General features: G+C 48.9%; 1 protein-coding gene and 1 non-coding gene across 3 annotated transcripts; both read left to right on the top strand.

Annotated features, from left to right (window-relative positions):
• Positions 1 to 25: 25 nt before the first annotated feature.
• On the top strand, positions 26 to 24,618 carry KCTD10 (potassium channel tetramerization domain containing 10). 2 transcript variants are annotated; one of them, XM_019757448.3, is made up of 7 exons: positions 26 to 157; positions 5,933 to 6,146; positions 14,150 to 14,319; positions 16,946 to 17,032; positions 17,346 to 17,398; positions 18,670 to 18,865; positions 22,823 to 24,618. In XM_019757448.3, exons 1-7 carry the CDS (start codon positions 155 to 157, stop codon positions 23,045 to 23,047), a joined length of 948 nt encoding a protein of 315 aa, XP_019613007.1. In that variant the 5' UTR covers positions 26 to 154; the 3' UTR covers positions 23,048 to 24,618. The 2 variants fall into 2 exon arrangements, with proteins under 2 accessions (XP_019613007.1, XP_019613006.1); XM_019757447.3 differs by having other exon boundaries at positions 16,943 to 17,032.
• Positions 5,030 to 5,105, top strand: TRNAM-CAU (transfer RNA methionine (anticodon CAU)). The gene has a single exon. It is a non-coding gene; the product is annotated as a tRNA-Met (tRNA).
• Positions 24,619 to 24,900: the final 282 nt, after the last annotated feature.

Genomic DNA, 24,900 nt, shown 5'->3' with positions numbered 1-24,900 from the left:
TTAGGAAGGCGCCCTCTGCGGGGCGGAAGTGGGGTAGGGACAGAGGAAGTTCCTGCCCCGACCCCCCCGTTCCCCCCTCACTGGCTCACGCGAGCTGGGTGTTTCCTGCCTCCGTCAGTCCGGGTTTGGAGGCTCCAGCGTTCTCCGACTTTTCATGGTAAGGAGGGCGGTGCCCACCGATGGGGGCTCTGGGCGGCGGAGAGCGGGGCAGAGGGAGAGTAGAGGGGGAAGGGACCGATCGGAGGGGGTGCGATAGGGGCTGTCGCGATAGACGATAGGCGGTTGGGGGATTGGATGGGGGCGAGGCCGGGGGTGGGGGTAGGGCTTTGGGTGGAGAATTGCGGGGTCTCTGGCTGTTGGGCACAGGGGCAAAAGCATTTGGGTTTGGGGAGTAGATATGTGTGTGGGTGGGAGGGGGGTGTCTCTGAGTCTTGAGTGCTTGTTGGAAATCGGAATTGGTAATTGCAAAGAGAACAAAGAGATGTCACTGAAGACGGACATTTGGGGTGGAAAATGAGATTTGGGGGAGTTGTGAAGGAGAATGGGTAGGTTATGAGAGAGCGAGGTGGGATTCCTTGGGACGGAAAGTTTGGGAAGTTGTTGCAGAAGTCGCTGGATTTCGGGGAAGTGGCCAAGGGGGCCTCCCAGGTGCATCTGAACACACAGGCGAGTGGAGGAAAAAGAGAGGGAGTGGGCAGGCGGGTGTGCTTTGTGTGCTTGGAACTCCCCGAAGGGATGCCAGAGGCCTGAGTTCAGGGTACTTGCGCCACGGAGTCCAGCGTCTTAACTGGCGCCTTGGTACCTACCTATATGGTCACTTCCGTTGAGGCTGGAGGTGGCCACACCTAAGGAGCTGGGGATGGCTCACATGCAGTCTCCTAGCTGTGGGAAGTTAATTGTGCTTGGGATCCTTCATGGATCTGTTTCTTGAACTTTGTCCTGGGGTGGGAATGAGCAAAGTTCAGCCCAGACCCTCTTTTTTTTTACTAGTTTGCCCTTGTCTCTTCCCTGGAAAGTGCAATCTTTAAGGAAGATCAGTCCCAAGGACACTGCTGAAGAAAAATGAGTCAACCAGCGTCTGACTTTGGTCTGCTCCATTTTGTGTAATATAAGGACCACCAGTGGTTCTCAGGTTATGGTCCCCAGACCTTGTAAGAAATGGCCAAATTCTCAACCCCTACCACAGACTACTGAATCAGTCTGGGGTGGGGCCCAGCAATCTGTTTTAACAAGCCCTGCAGGGGATTTAGAGCAATGATTTCTTGATTTTGTCTATGTGATGAAAAGGGCATGAGCTTGGGAGTCAGAGTACCCTAACAGTTCTGATTCTTAATTTTCTCCCCTAAAAAGTGGGATTGGTGACAACATTTTCCTCACTAGACCATTGAGAGAAATAGGTCAATCGTGTGCTAAACACAGGAAGAGAATATAATTTGGTAGAACACTTGGATATAGGTTTTGGATGCAAAATCATGCTACACTTATGTGGATAATTGAATTTAGTTTGATTGAAATGGAATGACAGACTTTTTTATAATTAGCCTCAAGACAGTGACTCTTAGATCTAATTGGTTAAAGAAACAGCTTTGTGGCTTTCAGCTCTGGCCACACATTAGAACTTTTCAAACAATAGTTTCGGAGCTGCTATGCCCCTCTCTCCCCCTCCCCAAATTTGATTACTTGTTCTGGGGTGAAGCCCAGGCATTAGTACTTTTTAGACATGCCCAGGTGTACTTTTTAGTACAGTCAAGGCTGGAGAATCTTGGTCTTAAGGAAAGCTTGAGGAGCAGAAGGCAACCTACACTAAGGAGCAGGTGCCAAGTACTTTGACATTCATTCTCTGGGGGTTATTATGAAGATCATGACTTTACCTTCGTTTTACAAGTTAGGAAACTGAGACTGGGTTAAATCACTAGTCTGAACATCACACAGGAAGTAGTGGAACTGAACTGCAGTCCAGGTTTGCCAAACTCAATCAAACATTCCACACATATATTTCCCCCACTACACACACAAGGGACACAGTTCCACAGAGTTGTATAGAAAACATCTAGGGGTGAGGGATTTGGTACGTTTCTTCCTATTGTACTTGCCTGGGTCTCCTTTCAAGTCAACAGTTTTTCCCCATCGGCTGACTTTTATTTTTTAAGCATATATATATAGTTGCTTCCTGTCTGTGGCTTGGAAGCTGTGAAGTGGAGGCTTGCTTTTGTTTGTGATACTGTGGTTTGTTTTTCATGTATGGTCCGGAATCTACTGCACCAATAGAGCAAGAGGTAAGGGAGCGTCTCCAAGACCATGAAGTTAATTCCATGTTTCCCCGAAAATAAGACCTAGCCGGACAATCAGCTTTAATGTGTCTTTTGGAGCAAAAATTAATATAAGACCCGGTCTTATTTTACTATGACATAAGACCGGGTATAATACAATCTAATATAACATAATATAATACAATATAATGTAATACCGGCTATAATATAATATAATGTAATATAATATAGGACTGGGTCTTATATTAATTTTTGCTCCAAAAGACGTATTAGAGCTGATTGTCTGGCTAGGTCTTATTTTTCGGGGAAACACGGTTGTGGCCTAATTAAAGCATACAGAACTCTTTAGAACAGTAGGTTGCAATTCTGGCTGCACGTTGCAATTACTTGGAGGAATTTTTAAAATTCTGTTGCCCATGCCACACCCCCAGACCAGTTACATGAAAATGTCTGTGGGTAGGAGAACCCCAGGCATCAGTATTATTTTAAGCTCTCCAGGGAATTTGATGTGCAAGCAAGTGGAGGGCCACTGTTTAGAATCAGCAACAGTATACTCGGGAGATGGAAAAGAGAGATGCCTTGCTTATCCATCTAACTGGAATAAACTTCTTTTCTGATTGAATGGAATCGGTAACCAATACCTCCAGTATTAATTACCTCACTGTTTCTTGTCACCAATTTCGCTCTCTCCTACCTCACCTCCCCAACCTCATTAAAAATTAAATCAAACCTTTGAAACAAGCTATAAAAAGCAGGATCCCTGTAGCGATGGCTGGGGCATCCTCTGTAGAGAGGTTTGCTGTGAGAGGCTTATTGTCTTCTGCTTTGTGTCCTCAGCTCACTGTAACTCGGGCTCCGGGACACGAACACAGCCAGAACCTTTTTTTCAAGGGCCTCTTCGTATTAATATGACTGACCTTTGGAGGAGTGGGATCCGGAGAGGATCAGAGCTTTCTTTGTCTATTCTGGAGTCTCTAGCTAGATCAGGATGGTTTCTGCCTTGATCTCTTAGTAATGCAGTCAGAAGTCAGGAGAGCTGGAACCAGTCTCCAAAGAGAAGATAATTTGAGACTTTGAGCGCATTCTCAACTAGTCATTTGAGTATTTCATGTTTGAGTGTTTGCTCTGAGCCAGGGGCTGTGCTCAGTGCTCTGTGGCATCCCTGGGGTTGGGGGGAGTCACCACCATATTCCCCATTTGATAGGCTGGACTGGACTCAGATGAATCACCCAGGCTCCCACAGCTGATAAATGGCAAGGCTGGGGGCTTCAATTCAGGTCTGACGTCCAAAGCCAAGCCTATAACCACGCATGGCCTTCCATCTTTTTTCAGAGTGATTTTTTTTTTTTTTTGTACTTAAAGAAAGCAGTGGGGTCCTCCTTTCTCAATTTATATGTCATAGCTCTGTATATGCTAAGCATGACCACTGATAAAATCAGGGGCTCAAGGCCAGGCAGGACTTGGCCACGTCCTTCAACTTGCTCTGTCACCCAGCCACGTCTGTCACAAACTCACTTTGGGAAGTGCCTAAACTATGAGCTGTGGTATCTGAATGCACAAAATAGAAATCATGATGGTTGTCTTCCAGCATTGTTTGGATTTTCAGTGGTTGTAGATGGTGGTAGAAATGAAAGCAGCAGTGTCTTTGGAGGGGGGACTGGGAAAGGGGCGTGGAGGAACTTTTTGGAGCCACAGAAATATTCTCTCTCTTGACTGGAGTGGGGGGGCTACACAGATGCATCTGTTGACCAAAACTCATCAGACAGTACACAGAAAACACACTCTATTGTACCCAAATTATCTTTTCAAAGATATTGGAGAGCAAAAAAAGTGCGTGAAGTATACTTGATGACTTTTTTGGCCTGTTTTATTGTAAGCACCTTACAAAACGTGAGAGCATTTTCCCAAAACATTTATTTTGGTATAAATTTAGATCTGAAAAGAATGCTTCAGAGGGTATTTCCATTTTGGAACACATTTCCTTAACTAACTCCTCGAGCACCGCTTCAAAGTTTTTAGAAGCTCTTTATTCCCATAAACTACTTCTGTCATCCCATGAATAGAGTTTTTCTGAGGGAAATGGTTGGTGATAATTGTTAGTGTCTGGTCTCTGGGGACTGATTTCAGAGGAAAATAAGAAGGGATGGGTCACCACTTCCTCGGGCCTCTTTTACGGTTGGCATCAGGCCACAGAGACTCCAGGTGAGCCAAGCCTGAGCTTTTGAAAACTTACCTTCTTGTGCCATTTCTTTCTTTCTTTCTTTTTTTTTTTTTTTTTTACTGGATGAGGCAGAGACAGTTACTTGAGGGAACCCTGGTCTTTCCAGGAGGCCATTCTTTCTCTGTTACTCTACAAGGCTCTAATGTGACTCCCAGTGGGTGATTTCCAGGCCACAGTCTTTTGGGGCCACTGAGATCAAGAGGGTTGTCCATTGCCTCTGCTCTTAAGGATTGAAGGAGGGTTGCCACCCATTAGTCCCTTATCCCATTGAAAAAACTAACGTGTGTTTTAACAACTATGGATGTAAGACGTAGTCATTGTGGAGATCTAGAAAAGACTTCGTGCTGTCAGTGCCCTCTAGCCAGAACCACCAGTCAGACAAAGCTGGGTTTATTTCCGTGATGCCTTAATGGAGAACTGTGGGGCCTCTCAGAGCATTTGAGCTGCTGTCTCACATTCAGTAAAGATTCAGCCCCGTCTTGGGCATCTTCTCCAGCTGTAGAAATCTACCTATTCATTCAAGAAATGTTTTCTTGGGGGCAGCGGTTAGCTCAGTTGGTTAGAGCGTGGTGCTCATAACACCAAGGCTGCCGGTTCGATCCCCGCATGGGCCACTGTGAGCTGCGCCCTCTTTAAAAAAACAAAGAAATGTTTTCTTCGAGTGCACATATGCCAGGTACCAGTCTCCTTTCCTGCACCTGTTTAAATCAGGACACTACATCCGTTCCTTTGATATGTATATGAAAGTTAGCCGCTGTTACAAGACTGTCATCAGATCTTGCCCTTTGGGGGTAGCGCTAATACAGAAAGTCTCTAATTTTGCTCTAACTTGTTTCCAAGAGTTTTTATGTTTGTTGTTTAGTTCTCAGAAACACCTCTGTTTTCTATGGGAAGTATTAGGAGAGGTAGTTGGGATCCTACTTCATAAAAGCTTATTTCATCTGTAATTCAGCCGAAAGGTGGCACTTTTAGCTGTCCTGTGGTACATGCCCTGGGCTGTGCCTCAGGCTGCTTTAGGATAGAACGAGGGCGTTCGTTTGTACAGGTAGTGGACATAATGGAAGCCCTTGTAACACAGAAGTTAGTGGCAAACTCGTACCCACAGGGTCAGCAGGAGAGGTCAGTATATGAGGCTATCTGGGTGGAGTTTGGGGTAGATGGGTGAATACATACATGCCCCTCGCCAGGTACCCCGGCTCTCACCAGTCGTTGCCCTGCTGGCCAAGTTGGCCTCTGATTTTAAGAGAAGCCAGAAATCCAGATTCTTCTGTGAACTCGCCTGAGTTGTCAACGTTGGGAGCAAAGTTGTTTTTTTTAAAATGCAGTATATGCTTGAACTAAGCAAAACACATCTGAAAGCTAGATTCAGCCCAGTGGCTGAAAGAAGTAAACCAGACCTGGTGCTGTGACCCCAGTGACCTTGTGTCTTTTCCACTGGCAGGAAGAGATGTCAGGAGAAAGTGTGGTGAGCTCAGCGGTGCCAGCGGCTGCTACCCGCACCACGTCCTTCAAAGGCACAAGCCCCAGCTCCAAGTACGTGAAGCTGAATGTGGGCGGCGCCCTCTACTACACCACCATGCAGACACTGACCAAGCAGGACACCATGCTGAAAGCCATGTTCAGCGGGCGCATGGAGGTGCTAACCGACAGTGAAGGTAAGGTCACCCTCCAGGCACAGGGCACGTGCTTGTGGTCGACGGCTTCGTTCTGATGCAGGAGACCAACACGGAATGTGCAGTGGCCGCACAGCTACAGATTTCTGGTTGTGCTCAGTGCCATCATTGTGTGTAGGGACCCCTGAGAGTGAGTAACAGGGAGGCTGGATCTAGTAGTAAAGGAGGGCTTCCTGGAGGAAGTGACATTTACGCTGAGACCTGAAGACAAGTGGGAATCAGGCTGGACAGGGACTCACAGTCCTGACTTAGTTGTAGATTTGCTGTGTGACTTTCAGAAAAGTCACTTCCCCACTCCAAAGCTCAGCTCTGTAAGATGGAGGCTAGACCAGCTACCCTAGCTGGTTCCCTTCCTGTTCTTGTAGTGGTAATTCTATGACTTCATAGTGAAACTCAAGTGTGAGTCATAAGAGCTTTCTCTGGACCGGGGTCCTGACAAAGATGCACAGCCCTGGATTTGAGTCACAGCTCCCCCTTTAGTAGCTGGTGATCCTAATCGAGTTGTTTAAGACGTTGACAACGCATTTTCCCCATCTGGTGAAATGGGCATAGTGATACCCACCTCGTGGGGGGTTTGTTGTCACATAGTAGGTAATCAATGTATGTATATTTAGTGCGTTTTTCTTCTTTATGGAAAGTCATGTTAGTAAAAAGCAAAGAATTGTTTAAAGTTATCTTACTTTCCATAACTACTTCCTACCCACCTGGAACAGTCAGAGCACCTGGCAAGGGGGAACATCTTTACCTGGCTAGGTTTGCCAGGCAGGTCACATGAGGTTTAAAAACAGCCTCATCCTTCATTCCTTGGCCTGAGATTGCTTAAGACCAGGTCAGACCACTGCCTGGCTTGATCCTATGAACCTGTTTCTGAGGCGGGCCTCTGCTGATGTCCCTGCCGTTCCAGGGACAGTGGTTCCTGAGAAAATGGGCACTTTTTGACACAGCAGTGGGTTTGGAGGCCCTAAGCCTGGTGGTCCTAAGAGGGCCGAAGCTTGGGCTATCACCAGTTGGGGTGCCTCACTCTGTGTCCTGGAGGTGGCTGGGTTGTAGGGCTGCAGTTCCGCTTCTCTGGGCTTCCCGTGATCGCGGCCTTCCAGAACTGCCGTCTGTGCCTTACTCAGAAAAAAAAACCAAGCCTTTTATGAGTGGGAGGATCCCCTTTGCTGTGCCACACCCAGCCTTGCCTGGAGTATTTGTGGAAACGAGACAATAGCACCCCAGCTGCAGAAGGAAACAGACTTTATCTGAGAACCCAGGATTGCTGTGGCTTTTCTTCTGCCCTCCCAGCCTCTGGTGGGGCTCAGGAAAAGCGCTGAGTCGCTTCAAAGCAAAGAGGAAGCCTCGTCTCCTTGGAAGCGCTCGCCTTGGTGGCCTAATGCTCCTCAAGCTCCCCCATCACCCAAGTGGGGGACACCTGAGAGTGGCACCAGGGGGCCTGCTGAGGACTCTGACCTCTGCTGGCGGATGTCCTTCTCCGGGGCTTCCTGGAAAACCCAGCATCTCCGGGGAAGCAGTGCTGTCGCTGACGCTCCAAACCTCGCTGTTTTCATTTCCCGGGAGCTCCAACGTCCTTATGAAAGGCTCACCATATGGCATTTTATGGGTGTTATTTCATTTCTGCCTCACCTGAACTCTTTGAGGGGTGAGCGCTATCCCGTGGTTACAGTTTGATAAGTGAGAAATCCACATCCCATGTGAGATGCTTTTTCAAAAGCTATTGCACCCGGGACTTGCTGGCTCTTACCATCTGCTGTCCGTGGTGTGATGCGGGCCCAGCCCCCAGGCCAGGCCGCCTGAGTGTGGCAGCCTTAGGGTCCACCACTGGCTTCGTGCTGACGCCCCTGTGAGGGCCCGGGCTGCCAGCCTGGCTGTCTGGTCTTCCAGCCAGTGCCGCACCGGGCAGAGCCACCTATTGGTGAGCGCTCTGCATGGCCTGACCCGTGGCCTTCAAATTGGGACAGTTTCCTGCATCTCACAGCTTCACCCTGGGCCTCAGGCCAGAAGGCTGTCAACTGCGGAGAAGTTTGCCACAAACAGGTGGAAACACCAGGTGTGGCTCAACCAGGAGAGTAAATGTAGCAGCAGAGCCTGCTGGCTAAAGAACAGTGTGTGTGTTCTGTTGCTAGAAGTCGCTAAAGGACGCCTGAGAAGCTGGTTGTTTCTGGGGGGGTGCAGGGGTCTGGGGTGGCTGGCCGACTCCTATGCTCCATACTGTTTTGCCCATTTGAGTTTTGTACCGTGTGCGTGGAATTCCTACACAGAGGAGGACTTGGGCGTCGGCGTGAGATGGGCCGGGGTTTGAGTCCTGCTCTGTCACATGGTAACCGTCACAGCTAACATTTGTGGAGCGATTTCTATATATTGAGCCTTGTGCTAATTGCCACTTATTTGCTGGTCACTGGTAATGTGACAGTGGGTGAGCGGCTTTTTTTTCTCTGAGCCTGTTTCCTCCCTTCAAAGTTGGGAACGCTAACGCTCTCCAGGGTTGTCTGGGGATTAAATGAGGCCGTTAGAAAGCACTCTAGAAAGCACTCGGTAGAGTATCTGACACTTTGGGAGACTCGGAATGGGGACTGTTCCCTGTGGCCTGTGTTCCTGCCTGGGGTGAGGTGTGGAGGTGGAGGGCTGAGCGCTGGGGGGAGCCACGGAGAGGCAGGTCTTAACAGCGGGGAGGGGAAAGACGGTGGCCTTGGCCTTGAAGGAGGAGTGTGCTGTGCTTCCACAGTGGCCCATGGAGGTGGGGGTGGGGGGCATGGGGCTGTCCTGAGAAGCCGAGACACGGTGGCAGTGAGCAGGCCTTGGCCAGGCTCCTTCCCAGAAACGTCCAATTTCTACGCTGCTGGGATTTTCACGCGAGCCCTTGTCACATTGCCGTTGTCAACATTGGCCGTGGCGTTAGGGGCACCTTTCTGAGTTAAGAGTTCTGTGGAGCCCTCGCTGGTGTTGTCTGCATCACCTTGTTGCTTGCTGTGGTACCCCACCCCCCACACCCCACCCCCAGTGAAGTCTGGTCTCTTGCTAAGGCTTTTGAATGAGAGAGTGTGTAAACCAGATGAAAGGAGGGAGCCGTTTATCTTCTTATCAGCACATTTCCTAGAAAACCAGTGGGGAAGTCAGGGTAATATGTGGGAAAATTGTAGTAGCCAGGGGTATCTCTGAGATCGCTGAGCCTCCTGCCTTTTGTAAAAGTCTGAAATACATTCAGAGCTTTAAAATTGTGGGTACTGTAACAAACTCCCCTGCACCCCCCTCAGACAAGGAATAAAACATCGCCCTGGACTGATGGGTCCTCTCTCTACCTTCTCTGTTTGCTGCTCTCCCTTCCAGAGGTAAACCCTGGACTGACTTTGGGGTCACTAGGTGGATTTCAACCTTGGTGGCACCGAGTCCCCCACCCGCCGCCCCCAGCCAGTGCACTGGGGCATCTGGCCCTGTACGAGCTCTCCGGGGGATTCTGATGTGCAGTGATGGTTGAGAACCACTGGTTTGGATCTTTCCGTGAGTTACTACAACTGTTGATATCGCTAAACAATGTATTGTTGGTGTATTTTTAAACATCGTATTAATGGCGTTATATAGTCTGTAGCCTTTTTGGTTTTGCTTTACTTAGCTTTATGCTGGTGAGATCAAGCCATGGATAAATAGCTGTAGCTCAAACAGTTCCCTGCTCTGGAGTGTTCCATTCTAGGAATATACTGCAGTGTTGGGATCCATATTCTGTCGCTAGTTCTGTAGATGGCTCCCACTGTCTACTGTTAGGGATGTCATCGTCCTTGAATATGCTCCCTGGCATGTGTGAGCTCCTCGAGCGCAGCACTTCTCAGCCTTTGTCACTTCATGGCACACCCAGAAAATCATATTTTTCCTTTGGTAAATGAAGGCGTTCTGGACCCCAGCCAGATGCCTCAGGGGCTGCAGCATTGGGAGCTGGGTTTATTCCCAGGAGAGGATTGACTAGATACTAGCATTTCTGTCCGTTTACACTCTCCTCAGAGGTCTGAATTTTTGCTGGCACTAGACACTGTCAAACCTTTTTAATTATTGCCAGTTTGGTGGTTGTGGTGCGGTGCTCTGTTTTTTATTTAACATTTACTGGTTTCTAGTGCGTTGAGCATCGGTTTGTGTTCATTGGTCATTTGTGTTTTTATCATTTAGCTGCCTGATTGCATCTTTCTTACGTCTTTTCCCATTTCCCCTTTTGCTTTGTAGAAAGGTGTATTCTGGATCCCATTTCTTTACGGTTTTGTGTTGTAAACATAAGCAACAGAAGTCTGACCCGTCCTAGGTTTTTCAGTGGTGTCTTGATACCTCAGTTTTTACATTGTTTGTTTTCCATTTTGGTCTGTGATCTACCTCCGTGGTATGCAACCAGGGGACATTTGGCATTATCCAGAGACATTTCTGGTTGTTACGATTTGGGGGTGGGAGTGCTAGCTACTGGTATCTAGTGGGTAGGGGCCAGGGATGCTTCTAAATAACCTACAACGCCCAGGACAGGCCGCCGTAGTAAAGAATTATCCAGTCCGTAGTGAATTATCCAGTCCAAAACGTCAGTAGTGCCGAGGCTTAGACACCCTGCCCCAGAGACTCTGATTCGGAGTGAAGCAGCTTCAAGCACCGCGGGTGATTTATGATCAGGCAAGTTTGAGAACCGCAGAAATATAAATACTTCAGTATGGAGAAGAGAGGGCAGTGAAAGCTCCCTGGAAGTGGGGGGAGGGAAAGGAGAGGGGAAGTAAGTACATGTTATGCTGGCGGGGCGGGGAGAAGGTGAACCTGGCGGCCTAGTCCCCCCAACCCCAAAGGGAAGCCTCTGAGGTACCCTGAGCGTCTCACAAGCTCCCACCTGGGGGCTGGAACATGCTGCTGCTTTGTTCTCAGAGAATGGTGATGAAATGTGCAAAGCGCTCATGGTCAGGGACCTAATTTGAGAGCTGCCAGTAGACCCAGTGTTCTGCTACCATGTTTCTCTGAAAATAAGACCTGGCTGGACCATCAGCTCTAATGCGTCTTTTGGAGCAAAAGTTAATAATAAGACCTGGTCTTATATAAGTAAAATAAGACTTATATTAAGTTTTGCTCCAAAAGATGCATTAGAGCTGATGGTCCGGCTAGGTCTTATTTTCGGGGAGGCACGGTATGTGCTTCCCGTACATTCTCTCATCAGACCTGTATGCCAGCGCTGTGGGGCACCTTTTTTAGAAGAGGAAACGGCTGCACAGAGAGGTTAAGTGAAACACTAACATCCTCCAGCAAGAATGCAGAGCTGGGTTTCGAACACAGGCCCACGTTCTTCACCCTGTGCCATGCGGCGTCTCCAGTCGTCCCCGAGCCCCCTGTCTGTGCCCCGCCTGTTCTCTCCAGCCTTGTTGAATGCACTGCGGACCCCAGGCCGTCCTGACTTGTACAGCCTTCCTAAAGAGCCCGTGTGCTCTGTGGCTGCAGGAAAGACGCCCCACTAGCAAGCAAGCGGCTGCTTGACTTCCATTTGCTTTTCTACGTGCGCGAGGCATTTGAGCTGTTTCAAAGGGAGAGATTCCTGCTTTGAAAACAATGAAAATATTTCAAAGTCAAAATGCTAATTGAAGCCTCATGGAGAGTGCGCCTGGCTCCTTTGCCCTTATTTGTCCAAAGTATGATTCCTTCGCCACAAGCATTTCCTGACGGCAGGCATTCTTGAGCTGGAGCCCAGTGTCACGGTCCAGTCCGCCTATTCGTTTATGGAAACTCTGGGCTGTCACTTCGGTAATTGATTTCAGGGGCTTTCGCTCTTTCCAAGCAGCTGAATTGTCCATGCGTCAAAGGTAGAAGAACGTGGACGGTTTCTTCCCCGAGCAGCTAGGTTGAATTGGTTGCCATTTCTGTTAAAGACTGAAGTTCTTCTGGTCTTCTCAATACCAGTGACAAGAGTTTTCCTAAGTTTCTTCTTTGTGGTCTAGTCCTGCCTCCCCAACTTTTGGAATGTCACTGAGCTTCTCTGAGCCTTGTGTTCAGAAAATGCAGGGGAGTGAGCCTCCCTCCAAAAGAACTGGTGGAAACATAACGCTGTCTTTCTTTCCACACCTTGTCAGCTCGTTGGAAGAAAAGCACTAGTTCCAGGGTAGCACAGAGGTTGCAAGCTGGTGACATGTGGGCCCCATGCAGCCTGCAGATGTGTTTTGGTTGCCCTATGGTGGGATAATAACTGTTTTTTAAAAAAATTAGTTTAGCATTCTTTAAAAATCAGGAGATTTCACAAAGAAATCTGCATTTTTGGCTTCGCTTGCGATGTCAGAGGCTCATACAGCCCCGGGCCCACATCCCTGCCTGGCCACTCTTGGCCGGAGAAGGAAGACCCCTCACCCCCAGCCCACAGCGGGTAGGGCACAGTTCTCTGGTCAGCCCTCAGCCCAGCCCACTTGTACTTGTTTATCCTGCCTGCTCAAAGCCTCCCCTAGGCATCTGGGCTGCATTACAGATCCTGAGTCCATTCTTTGTTGTCTCAAATGTAGAAAGAAGCAATGGGACAATGTCCAGCAGTCACTGTCAGGGGATATGATTTACCTCTTCCTTTCCTGAAACCAAGATTTGACTCCAGGCTGCCAGAGGGGAGCGTGGAAATAGCCTAGTTATCCCCTCTCCTGGTGAACGTTGAAAAGAATCCCAACTAGTCCCCTAAAACCAAGAGAGAGCTCTTGGCGGGACTGGGTTTGGGGGCTGAGGGGGTTGGGGGAAGTGAGTGGACTGGTGACTCTGAATCCGAAAAAGGTATGTTCCCCGCTCTTGGTTTTTGTTGGCTTCTGCTGTTGACCCAAGGCCTGGGGTGCTGAGGGGGACATGGGGCAGGGCTCGGGGGTGTTAGCAGTGGAAATGTGGGCCCCTTCTCCCTGAGCTGGGAGCAAAGGCAGCGAGACAGCCGGGGCAGAAGATGACTGGTTCCTGTTTAATCCTCCTCACGTGCCCGTGCTGCTGTTTCCCACCTGCCATGTTGGATGGGAGACCTGGGCAAGCCCCTTGCCTGAGGAGGCCCTGCTGGCGAGGACGGTCGGGGCTTCATGTCTCTCTGGCTTCTTTCTTAGCGCTCCCCGTTTTCCATCCAGACATACTTGGTCTTCGTCCCATTCCTACTTCCCTTTTCGGTACCGTCTTCTCTGCCCAGGCTCCAGTCCTGTTTCCTCCCCCAAATACCACTGCCAGGGACATTTGCGTTTCAATAGAGGAATTTTGAAAACCCATCACATCTCTAGTGGTGGGATAGCAGGCAAGTGCTGACCCTGGAAAGGACCCTGAGAAATGGAAGGGCTTGTCTTCCTGGCCCCACCCCCAAGAATTTTTCTCGGTGCCTGGTTCTGGTCCGCAGTTGGTCATTTTTCCATATGGGTACTTTTAATAAACGCAAGTTTCATTTCCCCATGTTACCCTGAACTGCTTGGGGGCAGGGTCTGCCTCCTTCACCATTTTATCTCTAATAGCTGCCACTAGCCAGTAAGTGCGTGTGGAGACTGACAGCAGGAACTTCCTCTGGTGCTGGTGAGTGTCTGGGGTCACCCCCCTGAGACAGGTCCCAGTCTGCGGGGATGCGCCCTCTGCTTCCTTAGAAATGGCTCTGTTTTGAGAGTCTGAAAAAAGCCTTGTAGAAAGAGGGAGTAGGTATTTTCACTCCAGAGGCCTTTTCCCATGTCAGGGTCATTTAGACACAATTAATCCAGGTGCGGTGCTCTAAGGCCCCTTGGGATGTTCTCGTCTAAGGGATTTTGGAGGGTTCTTTAGAAACATGCTGTTAGGTCTCAGGGGCCTTGGCGTCCAAAAGAGTCTGAGACTAGATGAGTCTGGCGTGTGGTGGTCTCCAGCCAGCAGGGCTGGGATGTTGTGACAGGGCTGCTGGTGGCTCTCTCTGTGGTTCCTGCTCTCCCCGGGAGGTGGAGGGAGCCTGGAGACTCCCCAGGTCCTCCCAGCGCCTTCCAAGAGGGCAGTGCCCACGTAACTCCCCCTCCCTTCCTCTACAGGCTGGATCCTAATTGACCGCTGTGGGAAGCACTTTGGTACGATCCTCAACTACCTTCGTGATGGGGCCGTCCCCTTGCCCGAGAGCCGCCGGGAGATCGAGGAGCTGCTGGCAGAAGCCAAGTACTACCTGGTCCAGGGCCTGGTGGAAGAGTGCCAGGCAGCCCTACAAGTAGGCATCACCCTTTCTTCCCATAAGCGCAGCGAGGCCCCAGACCTCCCTGCCTCCCTCATTTTCCCCCTCTGCAAAAGGGGGTGCAGTTCCTACCTCACCGAGCTCTTGGGAGTGTTAATGAGTTCGCTGTGGAGCTTGTCCCCTTTGGTCCGAGGGACCCCTAAGAGGCTTTTCTGTAATGCTTAGGCCACCCAGCTGCCCTCGGGCTCATCTCAGCCTCCACGGTGTTGGGTCATCTCGTGTACATTGAACCCCTTTATACTGATCTGGATTCTGGACCCATCTGGGGCCTTACTCTCACCCCATGAGTTATCACTGGGAGCCTAGCATGGTCTCTGCAGACACAGACACCCCTCACTCCTCAGCTGGCCCTGAGGCAGGAATATCAGGGTCAAGTCTAGTGATAGCAAAATCCCTATAAAACCACAATGTTTCTAGACATAACCAATGGCCATTTGTTTCAGACAAAGTTCTGGCATGGCAGAGAATCAGAAGGGTCCCTTTAGGTTGTCACAGGAATTGGACCTGTACAGGTGAGGCTCTTATTTTGGCCTCCCCCAAGCCACAGGTCTCTCAGGCCCTCCACGGGAACAGTACCCATAATGCCTAGCTCCTCAAGGAACCTGTTTCCACACACCACCTCTGCCCTGGGAGTCTGTGAACTCACTGTAAATCTAACCAAATGTAGCCTTTAGTATAGTATTTTTATTTCATTTTTATATTAACGTAATGCATGTACATCATTTAAGAAGTCACATAGTATTGCAAGGTTGGTGTCAAAAGCACCTCTATCTGTCCTTTCCCCTCTACCCCCCACCCCCAGGCAGCCTCTTAATTTCAGCAGTTCTGTTTACTTTCATATTTGGTGTACTGCTATTCATTGACATTTCAGTTTTCAACATTATCTACTGGCATTACTATAGAAAATTTCAATTTCGCTTACGTACTAGCACACCCCCTCCCCAGCCACTAGCAAACTTACATATTTATACATTCCTTCTCCTGGTCTCCCAATATCGGTTACCACAGTTTGGGTTAGATGGATATTCTGAGTTTACACTGAGATGTCTATATTGGTAACATTTGAGCCCCAGTATGCAGTGACTTATTTTCTTTCCTGTGTGACTTCTCAGTTTGCCAGAGTTGGTGATTGCTTCCTTGTTTTGTTTGCTTGGTTTTCTAAGTTCATATCCCTAATTCAGCCCTAAATTCTGAGAAAGATCAGTGTCCTGTGGGTACGTTCAGACACATCAGTGAACTTGTTTCCTCTTTGTCTTGGAGACTTGCCTTCTGGGTCCCCTTTCTGTGGTTTCTATTAGTCTCTGAGGTCACACTTTCAAAGCTGATGTCCTCCCAGTTTTTATCCCAATTGTCTTCTTGTTCTACTTTCTCAGAGGTTTTTTTTTTTCAGTTTTACCTTTTCAACCCTTCTATTGAATATTTTACTTCTGCTATCATATTTCTAGTCTCCAAGAGCCTTTCCTTTTTTTTATATAGCACACTGGTCGTCTTTCATAGGATGCAGTATCTGCTCTCATCTGTCTGATGATACTAGTATTTGAAGTTTTTTTTTCTGCTGCCTTCATCGTCTGACTGCTTCCCTTACTTTTTCTCTCTTTGTTTTGGTCTCATGTTTGAGAGACTTTCTATGTATTATCTGATGACCTTTGGCCTATTGAAATTGAGGAGTAAGGCTCTGGAAAGCTGTATGTGTGGGGGTGGTCCTTGTTCTCCGGTAGGCTTCAGCGGTGGGTGATAAAGCTGACATTTTGGTGGGAACCCCCAATGTCAGAATCTGTAAGCCTTTTTTGGACAGGTCAGTTCCCGGGGAGGTATCCTCCACTCTCTTGCCTGGAGGGTATATGCCTGACTGACTGCCTTCTGAGATCTGAGTGGGGGAAGGGGCCAGTTTACCTTCTAGTGTGTAGACCATTCACGGGATCACCCTGTTTTCAGAATAGCAACTCAGTCCTGCCTTGTACAAACCACTCCAAGAAAATGGATCTTTCTTCTGCTGGGCTGGGGAAGGGGATCCATCAGGGGTCTCCCTGGTGTTTCTGCCAACTCGCTGGGGCAAGCAGTCCTCTGACCTTGGTCTGTGTGCACCAGCCTTCAGAGGCATTCTTTGAAAATCTCCAGGACTTTCTCCTATCTGCTGACTTAGGTTCCAGCTTTCCTCTCCTCCTTGGTTATTACTCGTCTGTGACTGGCCCTTCAGCCTCGAAGTCTTGCTATCTTTTGTCTGCTAACCTCACTTCTCTCATTCTCTTTCTCTTTCTGAGCTTATACTTTTTTTATTCTTTATATTCTTCTGTAGTCATTGTCGTGGGGTTTTAGAAGCTTTGACGCAATCATGTTTCATCTACTAGGTTTAGGGTTTATTTTTGAGTGGCTTCCTAGGCGGTGGAAATGTGTCATCGTTGTTAGTATTTATTGAGCCCCTGGCATATAATAGCCCTGGCCAAAGAGCAGACTTCCTGGAGAACTCAACTTCTGGTCGCCCCCCATTCACGGGTGGTGAGAATCCGCCTCTCTTCCCGCCCCATCTCCCCTCGCCAGGCCAGCTTAAATAATCCGGTGCAGGGCAGGCCTCCTAGGCTGAAAGCATGTTTTGTTCCAGCAGAACAAAGATACTTACGAGCCTTTCTGCAAAGTTCCTGTGATCACCTCATCCAAAGAAGAACAGAAACTCATAGCAACTTCAAATAAGGTACGTTGGAGGCAGCCTTGTGGCATTTCTTTTGCTCCTAGACATGATGGAGGCCCTTGGGAATAAGTTTTTAAATGACAGTGTGTGCAATTGCCTGGGCAAGACCTGAGAAGGGGTTACGAGTGGGAACCTGCAGCTCATCTTGTGTCCCCCACTATCGGGTCATGCCATGTCCCTCTCGAGCCCCACTCCAGCCAGCCAGCTATGCTGTCTGCCTCTCTGGCCTGGTGGCAGGGCCCAGCCCCATGGGAAACCAGGGGTTCATTGCACCTGCACACCAAGTAACTCTCTTCTTTTTCAAAACAACCCACAGCCAGCCGTGAAGTTGCTCTACAACAGAAGTAACAACAAGTACTCATATACCAGGTAAGGCATCAGCCAGACAAGACTTCTGCACGTGCCAGGAAAGCCTCTGTTCACACCAGGCAGGCCCAGCTCCTCTTGTTGCCTCCTGATAAGGGTGGCACTCCTGTACCTCGAGGATGCCCAGCTAGGTAGAGACAAAGATAGACAGGTGATCGACAGGAGACATAGTCCTCACATACCGTAAAATCCGCCCTTCAAAGTGTATAATGAGTATATTTACAGAGCTGTGCAACCATCACCACGTAACCTAGTTTTCATCACCCCCAAAAGGAACCCGAGGCCCATAGCTGTCACCCTTCATTTTCCTCCCAATTCCCCCTCCCTCCCGGGCCTGGGCAATCACTATTTTGCTTTCTGTCTCTGTGGGTTTGCCTCCTCTGGACGTTCATATCTCTGGAATCATACTATATGTGGCCTTTTGTGACTTAGCACCTTTCACTTAGCGTCATGTTTTCAAGGTGCATCCATGTTGTATGATGAGCACTTCATTTCTTTGTTTGAGTAAATAATCCATTGTGTGCATAGACTACATATTATTTACCCATTTGCCAGGTGATGGGCAGTTCGGGTCATTTCCACTTTTTGGGCATTATCAATAAGCTGCAATGAACATTCATGGACACGACTCTGTGTGGACATGTTTTTATTTCTTTTGGGTATATGTCTAGGAGTAGAATTGCTGGCTCGTATGTTAACTTAGGTTTAGTCATTTGAGGAACTACCAAACAGTTTTCCAAAGTGGCTGCACCATTTTGCATCCCCACCAGCAGTCTAAGTGGGCTTATAGAATGCCCGGTGGCCCTTGGGAACATGTGACTCTAAATCAGGAACTTGAGGGATGTCGGGGGGTTTGATGAGGTTACTCAAGCATGACCCATAAACTGCCCCAGGATAAAACGTCTCCCTTGGGCAGTCCCGCTCTGCCACTCCTGTGACTCAGTGGGGCTCCGTGGTCCCCCACCTGTGCCCTCTGCCCGCAGGCTCCATGTGTTCAGCATTTCACCGCTGGCTGTTGTAGAACACGGGCTGAGTGTCTAGAGCTGTCTTTTTTGAGGCCTGGCTCTGCTGTTTATTAGTTTGGGGCCTTGGGCAATTACCTGATTTCTCTAACCCTCACTTTCCCTTTCTGAGCAGTGGGGGACTGGTTGCCATGGGATTATTGTGAAGTTGGAATGGGATAGTGGAGATAATGCGCCCAGCATGTGGAAACACAACCGATAGTGGCAGTCATTGTCAGCTGTGGTCACCTTATCTCAAATGTTCTTTTGCAGCAATTCTGACGACAATATGTTGAAAAACATTGAACTCTTTGATAAGCTCTCTCTGCGCTTTAACGGAAGGGTCCTATTCATAAAGGATGTCATTGGGGACGAAATCTGCTGCTGGTCCTTTTACGGTCAGGGCCGCAAGATTGCCGAAGTCTGTTGTACCTCCATCGTCTATGCCACTGAGAAGAAGCAGACCAAGGTAAGGGCTGCGAGGGGACAGTGCTGAGCGGCTGCTCTGACGTTTGCCCTCGTACAACTTCCCTTTGCACTTGAGCAGAAGAAACTGAAAGAGAGAAAAGCTTTCAAAGTGTTTTCCTTGGCTTGTGACTGTTCATTGTTCACAATAAGCATGATCTTTCGGGCCCTGGTGAGATCTACACGTAGGTTTTGGAGACTCGGAATGGCATTTCCTTTCTGACGCTCAGCACGCATCTAAGTTCCTTTGCCATCTGTGCTGATGCAGACATGTCCTGGTACCTGTGTGTACCCCCTGCCGGCACTTGCGCCTGTACCTTCAGCGATCTGATGTTGCCTGTGCAGTGTGTTGCCCTCCAGCACCACATTGCTTCCCACCAGCATGGCCCCATCCCATTTGATCATCAGAGGAACGGTGCCACCTTCAAGATTTTGACCTTGGCTTTCTAGTCATGACCGACTGCTCCTACCACCTGTCTGTCCTCCTCTTACCCACTGACCTAGAGTGGCCATCCACCCTCCTGGGGCCCACTCAGCATTCCCTGGCTCCCGACCTCGTACAGGACTCCCTGTGGGTCCATTTTTATATCATCCTCCACACCAAGAGCCCTGAGCTCTCCCTTGGCTTCTGTCTCTGTGCCATTCTGCAAAGCTGGATCATACCGCCAGGTACCGTGAGAGCTCTGGTCGCTGTTCACTGACCTTCACTCCCGTTACGTCTTCTGCTGCCCTGCCCTCCTTGAGCTATGCAACTCGGTCCTCTTTCCTTTTGTTTCTTTTGTAAAGATACTACAATATACTCTGTCATTTCCTTCTCAGTCTATCTAAGGGAGCCTTGGTGACCGGGGACATGCAGTAGCTCTGCCACGGTAGATTTTCATGGCTCTAGTCACCTTCGTTCAAGTGTGTCGGTCACCCACTCAGGTTATCACCATCACCAGCTCCAGGAGCGTGCCATTCTGGGGGATTCTAGAGCTGGCGTCAAGCAAAGGCAAATGAGAGAAAAGCAGACCTCAAAGTAGAAACCAGAGTTGTTGTTTTTTAACTTAAACATTTTAATCATTCGTATTCAAAATGTATCCTAAAAGATGTCTACTGTTAGAAGGGAGCCAATGAGGGAAGAGGCTCTTTTTTTTTTTTGTTTCAAAGACGGATGGGGCTCAGAATCCGCTTGCTCCTCTTACCCCATTAGCAAGACACATGCCTCTTTGCTCCCATGAACTTTTTTTTTCCTTAGGGCTGTGACTCCCCTAACTAGACTCCCCATTTTGTTGTAGTTTGTTTATATATTATATATATATATATATATATATATATATATATATATATATATATATATGGATTGCCTCTGCCCTTGGCTATTAAAAGGATAATCATATTAAGCTTTAAAATCTTGACTTGCCATTTTCAGAGCTTCACAGGGAGCAGAAAGATCTAGAGACCACGGGAGCTGATCCCAACCGTTTATATGATAGATGAGTGGGCAGGCTGAGCGAGCCTGTGCTTGTGTCTGAGGCTGGTTAGTGGCAGGGCCAGGATGGGAGGCCAGGGCCCCTCTCCATGGCTCCTTTGTTCTGCCATCCTGTCCCTGAGGGCTTCTTCCTTTCTCCAAGGGAAGCATGTGGCTTTGGCTTTCCAGGGAGGTGGTTTTGGGGTCGGCTGTCCCCGCAGGAACAGGTTCCTCCTTCTAGCCCAAACCTCCGGAGCTATGCTTTGGAGCAAACATGCATGTTCTGTTGTCTCCAGTACCTATGTTCCATTGGGCTTCTTGCATAATTGTATCTTACCTTCCTGGATACAACATTCCAAGTGCTGCAGTAATTATTGTAATCACCATTTAACTCTCTTGTAGTTAAGTTGGAAATGGTGTAGCTTGCTGACATAAAGTGTAAGCAGATGTTTAATACGGACATTGTCCATTTGGTTCTTAATTCTGACTCACTAGGTGATAATTAAGCACAGAATCCTGCCCTTTATTGTCTTTTTGGTTCTGCTGTTCAGTCTCATTTCTGTTGATCTGTCTTAAAGTTCCCTGCCACTCCTCTGTCATCTCCATTCTGTTATGAGGCCCTTCCAGTGGGTTGGTCTTTTTTCTCTTTTGGTTATTGTATTTTTTCAGTTCTAAAATTTCATTTGGTTCTTTCTATCACCCTCCTGAGACTTTTCTATGTTTGCTTTGGTTTTAGAGCATTCGCCCTTACTTGTTGTAACATTTTTATAGTAGCTGCTTCCAGGTCCTTGTCAGAGAATTCTGACATCTGGTGTCGTTTTGGCTTTGGCCTCTGTTGATTATCTTTTTCCTCAGGAGTTCAGATTTCTCTGGTTTTTCATGTATATGCTGAGAACTTTTGAGTTGTATCCAGGGCAGTTTGGAAAGTCTTAGGGCTGTAGGTCTTGTTTAAATCCCAGGGAGAACATTAATGTTTTTGTTTAGCAGGCAGTCAACTCAGCTGGGTTCATGCCACAGTGCCCACCAGCCTCCTGGGGGTTGTAGTTCCAATGACAGTTGAGTTTTCAAAGCCTGCAGATCTGTGCCACCTGGGCGCCAGTCTGTGTCCTGGGCAGCGGTCTGTCCCATTGCTCATTTCTTCAAGTCTACACACGCTATTGAGGGTCAGGTCAGCAGAGCGGGGTGAGCCTGGAGTTCACACACAACCTTAAGAAGCCACTTTCTCAAGCTTCCCTCCTTCACAGACTCCTTGAAACTTTCTGCTTCCTTGGGACTCCCCCTTTTTCAGTCATTGGCCAGGAATCTGGGGCTTTCGTTACCCGCTCTGCTCTGCCACACGCTGCCTGTGACTTTGCCTGTGTCAGGAGCCAAGCAGCAAGAAGACAGAGAAAAACAGCAGTCGGGATTCTCCCCGTCCTGCTGAGACCACAGCTCTTCTAATCAGAAGGGAAGGTTCCCTCCCTCAGAATTTTGGCTCCCACAGGCTCTCATTGCCACCACAAGATTTCTTGGGGGCTGAGGTGCAAGAAAATGGAGAAAAGAAAACCAGGGAACCCCCCCCTTCTCTAGGTGTTGGAGACTGGTGGCCCCTCTGGCCACCAGAGACCTTCTCCCCGAGTTCCCTCTGTCCTGGTTGGTGCCCGTTTCCGGGTGACGGGCTGCTTTGCACTCAGGCTGGGGGAATACTGGCAGAGAAAAACAGTAAACTCACAGATGGTTTGTTATTACTTCAAACTCTGGTCTTTCCCCCAATTTCTCTGCCAGTATTTATGTCCCTGTCCTTAGTTAGCTGCTGTGTACACTCTCTCCTGGTTTTATAGCCTCAGTGGGAAAGATGGGGTGGATTGTGCTCCATTCCTCCAGAAACCAGCACCTCAGCTCAGAATCCTGCCCTCAAAAGCAGAGTCTCTCCTCTGAGTCAAGTGCCTGCGACCCAGCCTGGGTCCCACTTACGCAGCTCACCTCTTGTTCAAGGCGCCTTAACCCCAAAAGGGAATAAGCCAAACAGCACTTTACAAAGAAGGGGAGATCGGTGTCCATTTCATGAGGGAGCTCAGGCTTGAACTAGTTAATTGCATTGTCCAATTCTTTGTAATTCCCTGGTGTGGAATGATCTCCAAGTTAGGGAAAAGCAATGGTAGAAGAGTCTGTGTAGGGGGCCACCTTTTGTGTGTTTTAACGTGTGTGAATATTATGTAACATACGTATATTTATATGTACTGGATCCTGGGGGGTGTGTAAAATGATGAGAGGCATTGTCTTCAGGCAGGGAAACTAGGGGGCAGAGAAGACGGGGAGACCTATTTCACTGTCTCCCTTTTGTCTCATGAATTTAGCGCTCTAAGTGTTGCCTACTGAAAATAACTACTTTAAAAACAATGACAAGGGTCTTAAATGGAATCCCTGGGGCCTGGTTTAGCCCATTGGAAGTACTGGGTGGTTGGGCGGCACAGGTGGTGGGGGCGGGGGTGTGACGCTAACTTGCCTGCCCTGTATTTTGTGGGGACACAGGTGGAGTTCCCTGAAGCCCGGATTTATGAGGAGACCCTGAATATTTTGCTGTACGAGGCCCAGGATGGCCGGGGACCTGACAATGCCCTCCTGGAGGCCACAGGGGGGGCGGCCGGCCGCTCCCACCACTTGGATGAGGACGAGGAGCGCGAACGGGAGCGGATTGAGCGAGTGCGTCGGATCCACATCAAGCGGCCCGACGACCGCACCCACCTCCACCAGTGAGCCGGCAAGGGCAGGCCCGGCCCTCCTCCCGCCCTCTCCCCTCCCCCGCCCCACACTGGACCTACACAGGCTTCCAGGCACCTTCCACTTCTGGAGCCGGCAGATACTTTTGTAACATGCCAGATGATTATTTTGATATTTCTCGACAAGGTGAATTGATTTTTTTACCCAGGTGAATGGGCCCTGTTGTTGACAAGCTGCCCAAGGGCCTACTTTCTGGGAGAATCTGAGGAGCCTTGGAGCCAGGCTTGCTGGGTTCTCGAAGGAAAAGTATGAATGGGTATGACATGTACGTGAGAACTTTTGTTTGCAGTATTTATTTTTGTGGATGTTGACTACCTATTTGAGTGTCTTCGGTGGCATTCCCTTTGGGTTCAGTTTGACAACTCTGAGAGGGACCCTGCAGCTAGTGGCCACCAGAGGTGTCTCCAAGCTCCCTAGTTCGAAACCTTCCAGCCCAGCGTCCTGGCTCTGCTCCCTGTGTGTTAGGCCAGGCAGTCTCCAGGCTGGCTTTGCTGGAAGCCCATTTTGCCACAGGATTTCGTGCCCACGGCTTACTGGTAAATCATTGCAGCTCGGAGCAGTGGTGATGGGGCCTGCTGTGCTTCCTGTTTCTAAATTGTTGTTCCTCACATCGCCCTGTTTAGGGGGCAAGCCTGTTGCCACCTTGGCTGGTCTGTGGTCCCGTGCTTGTTGGGCCCCCGCACATCTGGCTAAGAGCAGAGCTGTCCTTGGCAGTAAGTGCTCGGCTCTGTTCCCAGCCCCATTCCCTGACTCCTGCCCATCCCTTTGCCCCCCCCCTTGTTGACCCACTCCATTCCAGGAAGGCTGGCTGGCCTGGTTATGGGGGTAGCTCAAACCCGGGGATCCATTCCCTCTCCCTCGGTCTCCTTCCTTGTTTCGCTGGGCTTACAGCCAGTAGTAGATGCTTAGAAATTTAGTGTGGCCCTAGACTCTGTCCTCCTGGCCTGGCGTCCAGGCGGGACCGCCACTCACCAGCAGTCTCAGGGCAGTTTGCCTGCTGTAAACGCAGCCATCACCTGGAGAGCCCCTTGGGGTCTTTGTCTGTGATTCTGACACCATGTGGAATAGCCATCAGTGAGAGGATATGCAGATCCTTTTGGGTCCAGTAAGCGTCGGTGTTCGTGTTTGTTTAAGGGACGTGTGCGACTGTAGACGGGGATGTGTGCTTGTGGGGCGCTGGAGCTCGGTGCTCGCGTGGGACGGACGTTCTCGGTTACCTACCTCCCAGTCTCCGCCTGTCAAGGGACGGAAGTGAGTCGTGACTAATGTGGGTGGTTGAGACTAGACTAGGTAGAGTAGTTACAAGGTGATGCGAATGTGTGTAAGGTAATGGATGGGTTTTGTCTGCTTTTCAAGGGAAACGTTACTGTTTTATACCAAAGGTATTAATATGGGCAGCCTCTGACACAATGTATTCCAAAAAAACGAGTTTATATTTTGAAATGGTTTTTACCGCTTCGACTTTGTACGTACTGCCCGAGTTGCGACAGTTGTATGCCTTTATTTTGTATCCAGCAGCAAAGTGTACAATAAACCTTTAAAACAATCATGACTGGACCTAAACATCAAGTATTGGGTAGATGCTTTTTAAAACTGCTGTGTGGGAAACTTTCATATTAAGCCATTTGAATTTTAAGTGCTAAGGAAAGGGGGGGGGGCTTAAAAATAATGTTTTGTAAATATTTTATACTGTTTGAGTTTTAAACACCAACCCAGCTGTTTGGGTTGAGCTTTTTTAGAAAGTTAAAGTGAATGTCAGTTCTGATGTTTTCTGTAGGAATGGAAAAGCCATCATATAATTGTTTTTTAAATGTTTACGTGAAGAGTAC

This window comes from Rhinolophus sinicus, chromosome 9 (genome assembly GCF_057876585.1).
Source record: "Rhinolophus sinicus isolate RSI-liver-muscle chromosome 9, RSI-T2T, whole genome shotgun sequence".
NCBI lineage: Eukaryota > Metazoa > Chordata > Mammalia > Chiroptera > Rhinolophidae > Rhinolophus > Rhinolophus sinicus.
Note: the sequence above shows the minus strand (reverse complement) of the source record. Positions and strands in the feature narration are given on the sequence as shown.

Coding starts and splice junctions, on each gene's coding strand:
- KCTD10 (XM_019757447.3), top strand. Junction 17,033..17,345: donor TCATAGCAACTTCAAATAAG/GTACGTTGGAGG, acceptor AACAACCCACAG/CCAGCCGTGAAGTTGCTCTA. Junction 17,399..18,669: donor AACAAGTACTCATATACCAG/GTAAGGCATCAG, acceptor GTTCTTTTGCAG/CAATTCTGACGACAATATGT.